The 13,718-nt window shown below is 43.8% G+C and overlaps 1 protein-coding gene across 5 annotated transcripts in view; it reads right to left on the bottom strand.

The window, feature by feature from the left end:
• ENTHD1 (ENTH domain containing 1) overlaps window positions 1-13,718 on the bottom strand; it is a 106,812-nt gene that overhangs the window by 9,926 nt on the left and 83,168 nt on the right. For all 5 annotated transcript variants that reach the window (XR_004286601.1, XR_004286602.1, XM_032346206.1 and 2 more), the window contains exon 6: window positions 7,281-7,676. Coding sequence is in view for 3 of the 5 variants with exons in the window: in XM_032346206.1 (XP_032202097.1) it covers window positions 7,281-7,676 (396 nt within the window). In the remaining 2 variants the exon portion in view is untranslated. The remainder of the gene's footprint in view (window positions 1-7,280; window positions 7,677-13,718) is intronic.

Here is a 13,718-nt window from a genome sequence, read left to right as displayed (position 1 = left end):
GACGCGGCGAGAAAGGGCTGCCATTTAAAAATCTCCCTGTGTGATAGATGCACGCCAATTAATGTCGCACTTGCTTAAAGATAGCACCTATAAAATGATTCCAACTGCTCATGTGTTATCTTTAACATTTTATACTCACGAAAAACATCAGACCCGTTGATTATTATATTGTAACTTTAAATTTCAGAAGCATTTAGAAGAACTGCCTTGCAAAAATATAATGACAAATGCGTTTCTAGAAACATTTCTAAACTCTCTCCAGCTGTAGTTGTAAATGTAAATTTTTCTGTTAGCGGCAGGTCCTTAGTCAACTAAACACTTCCAACTACTCACTGTCGAACAGAGGAAATTTTTATTTTTTGTCCAGTTCCTTCCTCTCAGTTTTCCTGACATATAATGACTGTCAAGTTAACTGTGCACATGAAATAAGACGTTCTGGTTTTGATCGGTGATGTAAAAAGTAGCATTTTACATAAGTGTCCATAGCAAAATTATTTGTAATAGCCAAAAAGTGGAAACAACTCAAATATCCATTAACTGATGAATGGGTAAATACAACAAGTTTATCTCTGCAGCAGGGTATCACTCAGCCACAAGAAAGAGGGAAGTACTGATTTATGTGACAACATGGATGAACTTTGAAAACACGGTGCAAAGGGAAAGAATCCAGACACAAAAGACACATATTGTATGATTCCATACCATGAGAGGTCCCGAGAAGGCGAAAAGAGAAAGTAGATTACTGGTTCCGGGGGAGCGCTAGGTGGAGGGAAGAATGGGGAGTGACAGCTAATGGACGCAGGACTTCTTTGGGGTGATGAAAATGTTCTGGAATTAGTGGTGATGAATGAACATTTCTGGCGATATACTAAAACCTACTAAATTGTACCCTTTAATAGAGCACATTTTCTGGTCCATGAATTAGAGCTCAGTTTTTAAAAACACAATATTTGAAAATTTACTTTAATGTCATTATTAAAAATAAACTATATGAAATAAACAGATTTAGGAATAACATAAAATTTGAGAGAAATGCCAATGAGTCCGCCCCTAATCACTAATACTAAATTGTTATTGGGACGATTGGTTTATTGGATTAATGATGACTTCTCTTACTTATCTGTGAACTGTAAATTTGGTTTGTTGAATATAAAACACCAACTCCGTGTGTCTTTCTGTCTGCAAGAAGGCAGGCAGGAGCTGTGCGGCTGGAGGAGTTGCTGGGGCCGAGTCTGGGGGCAGCGCCGCGGGTGCCGCCCTGACTTTCCTGCCGGTACGATCAGACTCGCTTCTACCCTCCACTCTGCCCGCTGCTTCTGAACCAGCCTGACCGGGAGCTCAGGGTCAGCTGAGCAAGTCTGCAGAGCAGTTTTCTACCGTTTTCCCCATTTCTTTTTGGAAAATCTTCATTATTTTGGCTCTAAAGATTTCCACAAGCAAAAAGTTAAAGGGCGTGTGCATGTGTGTGTGTGTGTGTGTGTGTGTGATGTGTGGTTTCTTTCCTTAGCAAAGATGGACTGACTAACAGCTCTACCGAACAACCACTACTGACATCCAGGTACAAAAATGGGATCAATGAGACAGAAACAAAGGCTGGAGCCAGGGAGAACACTCACCACTAACCCAGCACGAGAATGTATAGATTCGTTTCCTCCCCCCAAATTAGAAAGTCAAGTCCAGCGCAGGCTAACACGCTTCCCTGAACTGTGGCTCGTGAATATAATGATCTGACTTCCATGTACCTACTAGTTCCCTTTTTCTTTCCAGTGTGCGTGACAAAAGAATAGTTGGACCTACAGGTAAATAACTTAAAATTTAAACAGAGGAGGAGAAGGAATGGACTGTTCTAGGAACGGAGTTATTTAGCATCAAAAGGTCAAGGAAGTTGCTGCAGCAAATCATTCAGTGAAAGTATCAGAATGAAAATATTAACGTGTATTGGGCGGCTGCCTTGCACAGTCCCCCAATGGCTGAAATCCGCTACACTGTGAGTGCGGAAATCTTTTAAAATGTACCCAGCTCATTATCTCCAAAGAGTTTATACCACCAGGCCTGGACCCTTCATATACACAAATACTTCTTAGAACAGTAAAAATAGAAAAAACAGAAAACAGACGCTGTCTTTCTAGCCTCAGTCACTCTGCACCCACAGACACTAGCCATCAACCCTACCTCATCATTTCCTGAATTCCTCAACCACGAGCGCCTTCAGCGCTTTCTGGAACAGGCCATCACGTAGAATGGCCCTGCTCTGAAATCTTGCTTTCCAAGAGGACATTTTCTTGATTATTTCCAGCCCTCTTCTTCTTTTTAATGCATCTACACTTTGGCCTCATTGAGAAGATCCAAGGATCCGTGTACTTTCTCTCACTCCATCAATGCCCACCTGACTCTCCTTTCTTGTCTTCCCCCATTACCTTCATTACCCCCATTACTTCCCCCATTACCCCCACCACGTTTTTTCTGCTTTATCTGCTGCTAATTCCTAATCTAGGAGTCATGCTAATTCCTAATCTAGGAGTCAGCAGACCTTTCCTATAAAGGACCAGATGGTAAATATTTTGGGCTTTATGAGACCTACAGCCTCTACTCCAACTAGTCAGCTCTGTTGTTGTAGCACAAAAGCAAACAGAGATTACATGTAAACCAATTGCTGTGGTTGTTCCAATAAAATCTCACTTACAAAAACAAGGAGGGGCCTCATTTGGCCCCAAAGCTATGGTTTGCAAGCTCCGGTCCTAATCTTATTTCAATTCAAATATCTACCTTTTTTATTCCTACCCCGAGGCTGCTCAGCACTATTGGAGAAAAGGATCCGGCAAATTAGGATTCCTTCAAATAACGGTGCCTGAATCAGGGTCTTATTGGCTCCTTCTTCCCTTCTCTGAAGTGGCCATTCTAAATCTTACCCGTCTTTTTACCGCAGTTCTACGACTCCAAACCCCTCTGTCCGGGCAGGTGACATCGGACAATAAGATGCGAGGGCCATGACACGTAACGTGTGGGGCAAAGAGCTCCGCCCATCTCAGTTATTAAGAACCACGAGCCCCTCCCTCACATCCGATACATCCTTGCCCCTCCTTCCGTACAGGCCCTCGGGATGAGGTGAGTGTGTTCTCTTCTGGGTTCTAGCCCGCCTGCTTGCCCCCGGCCGTGCCCCATCTCAGGCTAGTGCCCCCCCTTGTCTCCTGTCTCCCACTCGGTGGTTTCCTTCCCAGCGACAGCCCCTGCAACAGCCCCTGCGGGGCTCCCTGTCCCAGTTTCGCCCCCTCCATGACAATCCTCCACATTCTCTGAGGCTAGTTTTTCTAGAACGCATATGAAAAGCCACTCACCAGGCTTAATACCTTTAAGTGACTTGCATTCTCTTCAAAATAAAGTCCAAAATAAACTCCTTAACCTGGCCCACACACCTCCTCTGTCCTGGCATATTTCTCCGGTGTTTGATTCTGTTATTTCTTCATGCACACTTTCCATTCCTGTCTTACTAGGCTGCTTTTAATTCACTTATTAAATACTGGGTACCTATTACGTACACGACACCGTGTTTGGTGCTGGGGGTATAATAGTAAACAGGCAGACAGGGTCCCGTCCCTCAGGAAGGGCTACTCCACTCGGGTGGGGGGCGGGGGAGACAACAAACAATTCAATACCTACATAATTATACTATACTATAATTATACTATAGTATAATTATGTAGGTATTGAATTAGAATGTAATGAATTCGAATGAGCACACGCGCTAGGAGGATAATTACAGGTACTAAGACAACATATAGAGGGAGAGGATTTGAAGTAATCGAGGGGGTCAGGACATCTTACACAAGTGCTCTTTGAGCGGAGGGTGAGCAGGAGCGAACTGGGGGAGGGGTAGATCAGAAGTGTTCCGGTCCGAGGGAACAACAGCACAAAGGTGGCCAAGCCATTTGGTTTACTTGGCAAACAGAACTCCAGGCTGCTGGGGGAGGCAGAAGCTAGAGCGCACAAGGTGTGGAAGGCTATTTGATCTCTAGGAACGCAGGGAGAAGTCTGGGGTTCCAGTGGGGCGCAGAAGTCCTCATGTTGTCTGGCTGCTCTGTGGAGAAGGACTCGGAGCTCCCTAAAATCTCTTTGGTCAATCACAACATTACTCATTACTGGAATGCCCTTTCTGGAAGGATCAGTTTCCTCATTCCCAAGAATAAGCAAGGATCTCCTGGGGACTTTTGGGAGATAACCAGGATGGATCTGGAGGGTTAGGAGGGGGCTGAGGGCCTCAAGCTTGAAAAGTGGAACTAAAAATACAGACGCTGGAGTAACAGCAAACTCTTTTGCTCGAACTCGACGCAGGCAGGTCACACGAGCAGTGGCTGGGCTGAGGCCGTGAGCCCCGGCAGTGGGACTCCAGGGCATGAGCCGCTAACAGCTCCCTGATTCAGCCTCTCTTTACGCTGGGTTGGAACATACTCTCCGTCTCCATTTTAAAATCCAAACTACAATATGAAATTTTTCCCTTAAATAGTCATATGCATTTTAAAAATTAGAATAAAATTAAAGTTTATATTTACCCACATATTTATCATTTCTACTGCTCATCCTTGCCTCCCCCCTCTCCACGCACCGGGGTCTTTTTCTCCCTGTGTAGTTTAACAGTCAGTCAAGGATCCAGGCAGAGTTTACAGACAGAATGTGGGGTGGGGTTCACCCCTTCCGAGTTTCCTTCCCTGTTGGGATTTCCCGCAGAACTGCCCAGCTCCCCGGCCAGCACTGAGGTTCTCTTTTAATATTTCGTAGGACTGAAGTGTGCCCTCAGGGTCTTAATGTTGGCTAATGTATGTTTCCGCTCTGGAACGTGCATATCATTCTTCCCTTACAGATGTTAGTATTCTGATGAAATCCTCCATGTTTCCCTCTGTGCTCTTGGTCTTATTCACCCCAGTTATCCTACAGTGCCTGTCTTACAATGTCAGTACTAGCTTATCTGTGGGTCTGCTTCTGCTGTCTGTTTTTCTTCTGGATTCTGAGTGCCAAAAATCTTGTACGAAAAATGACAGGAGCTCTTAGGAAAGGATTTCGCTGTCATCTAGAAGACAGATGGGATACAAAGGAATGACTTTGCTCCAGCTGGAGCTGGGTTTCAGCATTTGTGAGGGCTGGTCTAGTTCTGGTTTGCGCTTCCCCCTGGAAGGTAGTTCTGGTGCTCATGGGGGAGCCTGTCAGAGGTCCCGGCTGAGAGCATGGAGTCCTTACCGGAGCTGCTATGGCATGGCCGATCCTGCGCTCCAGCCCGTCTCCTAGCCCCAGGAGAAAGCCAGAATCTCTTTTTAGCATGTTGGGCCCTAGAAGCTGCTTCCCGTTTAGTATCCTGGCACCGCATCCAGAACGTGTGCAGCTTTAGCAGGAGGCAGATGTTTCTCAGGAGGAAGTTACGCAAAGACTTTTGGGCTTTCTCCTCTGGACTTCCTCTCCTCTGGAATAGTGACCCTGGAGTCCCTGCTACCAGGGAGGCCCTGAACTCCAAGCCTGTCTCCCAAGGTCAGTGAGACCATGGAGAGTCCAGGCCTCTGACTTTCCCTCAGTTTCTATGATCCTACTCTGCCAACAAGAAAATGATCCATAGTGGGAAAACTGAGGTGAATGTGGGACCAACTAAAAGTAAACTAGTTTCCTACTTCGTTCTCACCACTCTTGATGCCAAATGTGTGGGTTTTACACACAAGGATTTCTCTCATTCTCTGTATGTGACAAAGACATGTATAGGACTCCTGGGTGTCCTACGATTTCACTCCACTCTGACACTACCCAGAGTTAGTGCAGACCCAGAGATTAAGGGCTCGATTCCTTAATCTCAAGACTCAGGTCTCAAGACTGCCCTGTGCTTTAGATGCCATCAAAAGTCCACGCTTCCCATCTCTCTGACCTGCTGTCTGTAAGTTGACGGATCCCATGATCCCCTCCTTGGGTCTGATACTTCACTACAAGGGCTCGTGGAACTTAGGAAAGTGCTTTACTTATTATTAGTGGTTTATTATAAAGAACACAACTCAGAACAGCCCATGGGAAGGATGAGCAGGGCAAGGTATCGGGAAGGGGCCCAGAGCTTCCTGCCTTCTCTGGGTGCACCAGCCTCCCAGAAGCTTCATGTGTTTGCCAACCAGGAAGCTGTCTAAACCCCACAGTCTGAGGCTTTTTATGGAGGTTCCGTTATAGAGATATGACTGATCAAATCATTGGCTCTGGGTGAATAACACAACATCCCTAGAGGTCAGGGGCTGGGGAGAAAAGTTCCAACCCTCTCACCACCTGACTGGTTACCCTGGCAACCAGCACCCAACCTCCAAGTGTCACCTCAGCATAAACTCAGAAAGGGAAGGAAGGGGCTTACTACAAATAACAAAAATATAATTCTTCTCACCCCTATCACTCAGGAAATTCCAAGGGTTTTTGGAGCTCTGTGCCAGAAACCAGGGATGAAGACCAAATACACATTACTCATTGTATCACAACATCACAGTCCTTTTCTGGAGGGTCCTAACCCATTCTGTGTTTTCTACCTTGGTTGTTACAGGGCTTCAGACCAGCTTTTAGTTTTCCAGCTTTAACCAGCATTGTCCACGGGAAGGTTAGAACAATACTATGTACTTCATTATAAACAGAAGCAAGTCTTCCTTGCTAACTGGCTTTAGAGGAACTCTCAGCTAATTTTCATAACTAAGTGTACTTGGTACACAGGCAATGGCCAAAAACTATTTTCAATGAACTTTTGGGGGTATTTGTGGAAGAGAGGAAGTCAAAGTAACAACTTCCCAGTGGACAGCCATGCGCCAAAACTATCACAGTCACTGTGACCAGTATGGTGTGGTAGGGAAGAGATTCTCCACCACTGTTTTGCAATCAGTACAGCCCTTTAAAAAAGGCCACACGTACACATGCACACACATATACTGTGTGTATACACAGCAATAGACATAATAACTAATTCTTTTTTATACAGTCTTTTAATAAGTAACCTAAATGTCTAACAGGAAGCTATTATTTAATGTTAGTTCTTTCTAATTTGTTCGGCATTAGAATCGCTCAGAACCTGTACTTCAGCCAAGCACTTGGAGCCCCGAGTTGATGAAGTGCCTCTTGGATCTTTAATAAAAGGGGTGTTCTCCCAACGAAGAAGTCCCTCACTCTGGCACGTACATTTTAATACCACTGGATGGGGAGAACCAAAAACAGGGCCAGAAAGCACAGAGAAGTAACAGATGAATGCTTCAAAAGAAGGATGTGTGTGTGTGTGTGTATAGACTCACCCCATGTGGTCACAGACTTGAGGTTTTCCTCGTCCAACTGAATAACACTGGATTGGGTTGGCTTCTGAAAGTCCTTACTGCTTAGAATCTCCTTCACTGGGTTAAAGGTTTTAAATGAGGGAGAGACGTAAAGTGTCTCTACAGAGGCCTGGTTGTAGAAAGTAGACTCTGACTTTGACACCCTTAAATTAGGGCTGATAAACTCCTCTTTATCCGGTGACTGAAATGATGGTAGGGTTGTCAACGTTTCAAAACTTTTTGCAACTGACTTCTTTTCTAGAGGCATTTGCAAAGGGTGTTCGGTTACAGTATTTGTAATGGTACTGTCTGATTTCTTGTCCAAACTCACATTTGTCTGCCCAGATGGGCTCTTTGCCGAGGGAGCAGGCACAGCATCTGTAAAATAACAAGTAAAAACTATGGTCAAAAAATACAGCGGAAAATATTCTATTCAAAGTCCATTGCAATTTTACTTTTTTATATTTTTTAAATTTTTATTTTTTTGAAGTAAACTACACCACACGTGGGGCTCAAACTCATGATCCTGGCTCAGGCTCCACTGACTAAGCCAGCCAGACACTCCCAAATCTCTTGCAATTTTAATAAATCAGATTATTTAATGCCATAACAGGATTCTCTGTTTAGTTGTTTCTACTTTCTTACTATGTTTCTCTCGTGCCTATGGAAAGTATACCCCGGCGATTACTGATGTCTTAGTCATTTGGTGGCCGTTTCTCTCTCTCTCCTCACTAAAGCACAAGACAAGGAAAGCTTCAAATAACTTGTCTTTAAATATTTCTCTCTTCACCCACTTATCTGTCTCTGAAACCACTATATTTTTAGTACCTTCAAACATTTGCCTTTTACAAGATAAACTAGAGAAAATATGCCACATCATACTGGTCTATCCCTATAGAACCTCCAGCTACCAAAAAAAAAGAGAGTCTTTTCCTCTGTAACAGAAAAAAATGTCTTCTTGGGGCACTTGGGTGGCTCAGTCAGTTAAGCGTTTGACTTCAGCTCAGGTCATGATCCCAGGGTCCTGGGATGTAGCTCTGCATCGGACTCCTTAATCAGTGGGGAGGCTCCCTCTCTCTCTCTGCCTGCTGCTCCCCCTGCTTATTCTCTCTCTCTCACTGTCAAATAAATAAATAAAATATTATTTTAAAAAAGTCTTCTTGTCCCAGTGTCTATGCAGAGCCCATGAAAGAAAACCCAACTTTAGGTAGCAGCCTAATTTTAATAAACCCTTTGTCTACGCGGGAGAGCAATCTTTCAGAGCCGCTGTGATGATTACCAAAATGTAAGTTCCATTAGGTCAGAATCTTTGTCCATTTCGTTCATTCCTATCACCACAGTGTACCTAGACTATAACAAAGGACCTGGAATGTAACGGAGAAGTAATATCTATTATAAATAGAAAGAATTGAAAGGAACAGATATTTAAGGTGGGTCTGATACAGAAAGATCTATTGAATCTATAAATTATGAGCCTGGTCCAAATTTCTAGATGCCAATTTCTATCAACACTCAGCGCTAGGGCTTTGCTCTCCAGAAGTTTTACCTGAAGCTGGGTATGGAAGAAAAGAGAATTACTTGAAGACATAGAGTTGATGAAATGAGAGGCATAACGAGACGAGAGTGGGCAAAAGGAAGCTGAAATCATCTGAAGCTCCCAGAAGAGAAGAAGGTACAGGAACTGTGTAACCCACTGTCAATGGCTGACATCATCACCTCCCTCACAACGCACGTTTATCTGCTGTCACCATCACGGTCAGGCTTTGAGTTTTTAAAGAAAAACAAATTTCCTTTCACTCTAAAAACCTTCCTTCCCCACTTCATCCACCGTCGGAGGTCAGCCTGGGCAAAAGGGCTGCTGGGATGCCCCAGCACTGGACCTCACCGCCGCTGTCAGGCATTCTGTTTTTTCCAACCCTCTCAGCTGCAAGCTTTCTCATCTTTGCAGATTCAATTCGAGTTTCACGTTCTCCTGCCCTAATCCTTTCCTTGCCCTATCCTGTTCTGGTCTTTCTTAACCAAGCCCTGGTCGGAGCCCTGTGACTCATCAATACATTTCATCTTGTCTCTCCCTGGTCTGGCCCCCACCCGAGAACAGGGCCCTGAAGAGACATTGGCAGGGGTCCTGTTTGTGCTCCTTAAAAGCACAGCCTCTAGGATGTGTTCAGTGAATGCCTGTTGAGGAAAAGAACAAATCAAAGCACAAGGATAAAAGAAAAAATAATAATAATCTTCCTTTTGCCCACTCTTATCTCATAAGGGGCTCCTACCTGGGTCATGATCTCAGAGTCCTGGGACGGAGCCCCACGTCATCAGGCTCTCCCTCTGCCCCTCCCCCCGGATCATTCTCCCTCTCTCTCTTTCTCTCAAATAAATAAATTTTAAAAATCTTTTAAAAAATACTAATATATGGGTGCCTGGGTGGCTCAGTGGGTTAAGCCTCTGCCTTCCGCTCAGATCATGATCTCAGGGTCCTGGGATTGAGCCCCACATTGGACTCTCTGTTCAGTAGGGAGCCTACTTCCCCCTCTCTCTCTACCTGCCTTTCTGCCTACTTGTAATCTCTGTCTGTCAAATAAATAAATAAAATAAAATCTTTTAAAAAATACTAATATATTCCTGGTAGAAAGCTAGATTTATGTTATTCTCAAGTACATGTGTACATCACCATATTTCCATAAAAGCATTCCTTGAAAGTTAATTATAGTCAAAAATTTCTCCATTGATTTCTATTTTACATTCGAGAAAAATGGGGGAAAAGCATTTTCTATTGTAACAGAATCATCTTAAAATTTAACAATATGTAAAGTAAAATAACTTAGAATGACAATGACTTTCTGATGGAAATATTCGTAATAACACTCAATCTAAATCTCAAAGCTAGGATATATAAGCTCATCTGTACAGCCATCGTTTTACTTTATTATTATTTTTTTAAGTAATCTCTATACCAGTGTGGGGCTCGAATTCATGACCCCGAGGTCAAGAGTAGCATGCTCTATCCACTGAACCAACCAGGTGCCTCTGGCCATCATGTTAATGTTTAGTACAGAAACTTAAAATTACAAAAGAAAGAGTAATCTTAAAATTCAATGAGACAGGGTACCTGGGTGGCTCAGTAGGTTAAGAGTCTGACTTTTGAGTTTGGCTTAGGTCATGATCTCAGGGTTGTGAGGTCTAGCCCTGCCTGCATCAGGTTGGGTATAGAGTCTGCTTGGGATTCTCTCCCTCCGGCTGACTCCCAGCCCCTACCCTAGCCACTCATGCTTGGTTCTCTCTCTCTCTCAAAAAAAAAAAAAAAAAAAAAAAAAAAAAAAAAATCAATGAGACAAACCAGACTGAAGTCTATCCACCCCCTTTCCTAATTGTCCAGGAAGAAAAGAACACAGTCTTCTGATTGTTTAGACTTTCTGTTTGTTTGCTTGTTTGTTTTAAAGATTTGATTTGTTTATTTGTCATAGAGGGAGAAAGCACAAGCAGGGAGAGTAGCAGGCAGAGGGAGAAACAGGCTCCCTGCTGAGCAAGAAGCTTAATGCGGAACTCAATCCTGGGACTCTGGAATCATGACCTGAACTGAAGGCAGATGCTTAACCAACTGAGCCACCCAGGTGTCCCTAGACTTTGTTTTTTAAACTGGCAATCTTTTTTTTTTTTTTTAAGGTTTTATTTATTAGAGACAGAAAAAACAAGCTGGGGGCAGAGAGCGGGGGGAGAAGCAGACTCTTTGGTGAGCACGGAACCTGATGTGGGGCTTGGTCCCAAGACCCTGGGATCAGGGCCTGAGCTGAAGGCAGATGCTGCACCTAGTAAGCCACCAGGTGCCCCTAAACTGTAATCTTTTTAAGGAACAAAACACTATGATCTAAAAGAAGAAAGCATGAAAACAATTCAAAAATCATGATTTTAAATGCAGAGTGGGTGACAGAGGGAATGTTTCCTTAACTGGAAGGTGGAAGAGGCCCAAGAGTCCCGAGAGCGCGGCGCAGGGTCTCCGCCGCCTCCTTGCTCCACCCCTTCCGGGGCGACAAGCGCAGCCAATCCTCCGCAGTCCCGCCACTGCTTTAGTTGCAGTTAATATTCACAAATCCTTCAAAAACTCCCTCTTGTTCCAGTGACAAAGTCTAAATTTCTTGGGCTTTAAAGGCCTTCCATTGCTGCTGCTTTGTTTTGTTTTGTTTTTCCTTTCCTTTTCTTTTTGGTTATAGTCACTTCAGAAAACGAACGGTACCTGCTGAGGAGGATACTGAGTGAAGAGAGTCTACCCCACCTGCACGGCTCTACAAGGTCTGGAGGATTAGGTGTGGGCATCAGCCCTACCACAGGGTTTGGTGAGCTGCTAAATGCCAAGTGGGAGGTGGCAGGCTTGGATCTTGCAAATGCTCTCCTGGCCAATGCTTCCAGTTTGGAAGGACTGCACCCCTGGAGAGCATGGCCCTGACTAACAGCTTCATTCTTCATCAATGGACCCACTGAAAACCCTCCAACTTGATTTCCATTTATATACATATTATCTAGAAACCTCTGCTGCCTTTCAACTAATAATAACTTCGTTTTATTGTTTCTTTTTTTTAACTGAGCTACAGTTGACATATAACTGCACTAGTTTCAAGTGTACCACATAGTGATGTGATGCGTGTGTTGTAAAATGATCACCACACTCAATCTCCTTAACATCCACTACAGTTACAGCTTTTTCTTGTGATGAAATCTTAAGACTCTCTTAGCCAACTTTCATATATACAACACAGCACTGTTAACCTCAGTCACCATGCTGTATATTACATCCCCACAACTTAACTTATGACTGGAAGTTTGTACCTTTTGATCACCTTCAGCCATTTCTTCTTTTCCCATTATTGTTATTCTATTGCTTGTTTTCTGTGGCTGCTCAACAGGAAACTAGCCTCCGGCCAGGTGCTCCCTTCCTCACTCACACACCCCACGTTCATTCAGTTCCCTTTAGCTTCATTCTCCACGGCTCTTTATCTTTACTACCATCGCTGTCTCACCCGGTATGCCACCATGGAATGCCCTCCCCTTCCTTTATCTATTTTTAACCCTACCAACTTCTCAAAGTCCATCTCAACTACTTCTGCAAACTACTTCTAATCACTCTACCAAATCCTTCCCTTCTCTGCATAGTAAATATTCATTTCTGTAAGTTTTTTTAATAAATTCATTTTTTCCACTAATTATATGCTCTATAGAGTCTATAGAGCTCTGTTCGCTTTGGACTATATTAGACTCTGGAGCCATACCTAAGTGCAAGTCATTGTTTCTACTGTCATTGAACGTAAGATCATGGGTGGATTTTATATAGGTAGATAGGTAAAATATATATACATTCTTGCATATACATACGTATATACACACAAAAGTATATGTATGACAGGGGTGCATGGGTGGCTCAGTGGGTTAAGCCTCTGCCTTCGGCTCAGGTCATGAATGTAGGGTCCTGGGATCGAGCCCCACATTGGGCTCTCTGCACAGCAGGGAGCCTGTTTCCCCCCTCTCTCTCTGCCTGCCTCTCTGCCTACTTGTGATCTCTCTCTCTGCCAAATAAGTAAATAAAATCTTTTTAAAAAAGTATATGTCTGACAAACAATAGAAATAACTAATAATACAAGTTACCAGTTCAATTTCATAATGTAAGAGATTGTAGTTTCTCAATAAGTGAGTGAACAAAAAAGAATATGTTTGTATAATACGTAAATTGAACATGTTTCAGATTGGGTTCCCCCAGAAGCAGTCTTTAAGAAACAGACTTGGACCCAGGTAGCTGATCTGGGCACTGATCCCAAGAGCATGCATCAAGGAGTGGGAGAGGTCAAACAAAATAGGGATAAAGTCAACAGAGCTTATTAATGGCCCGATGACCACTGTGGGCAAAAGAGGTTTGATCCTGCTGCAAAGCTGTCCTTTCAGGAATGGGAAGGAGTCTCTCGTTTTCACTGGTTGAGTGTTGCCCCCATGAATAATAAATCGGTGGCCCTTCCAGGCTGTCCTGTGCTTATGCTGAACAAGTCTCTGGGCTCTAGAGGAAACTCTGGTTGAGAACTTGGGAAACATAAGCACTCTTGGGGCATATGGGAGCCGGTCACCGGGACTGCAGTAGTCCTCAGAGGCAGGCCCAGAGAATATGGGGTGAGGCATTCACAGCACTACTATAAGATATATTCACTTATTACCTTTCCTTCCCCAAAACTCACTGAAGTGACAGAAGTGGAATAAAGAGGTATAAACCTAGAAGGGCAAATAGAACAGGAGAGAAGAGAGGACAAGAGAAGATGGGAGATGTCAACAAATTGTTAGAAAAGGGACAGCTGATGGAGTAAGGAACCAAACTCCCAGACGCTGTAGAGGGGAAGGCAATGGGAAAAAAAGTCAATTCCTACCACCGAACTCCAGAAAGTTTCAGGA

The sequence above is a fragment of the Mustela erminea genome, chromosome 6 (genome assembly GCF_009829155.1).
Source record: "Mustela erminea isolate mMusErm1 chromosome 6, mMusErm1.Pri, whole genome shotgun sequence".
Lineage (NCBI taxonomy): Eukaryota > Metazoa > Chordata > Mammalia > Carnivora > Mustelidae > Mustela > Mustela erminea.
Note: the sequence above shows the minus strand (reverse complement) of the source record. Positions and strands in the feature narration are given on the sequence as shown.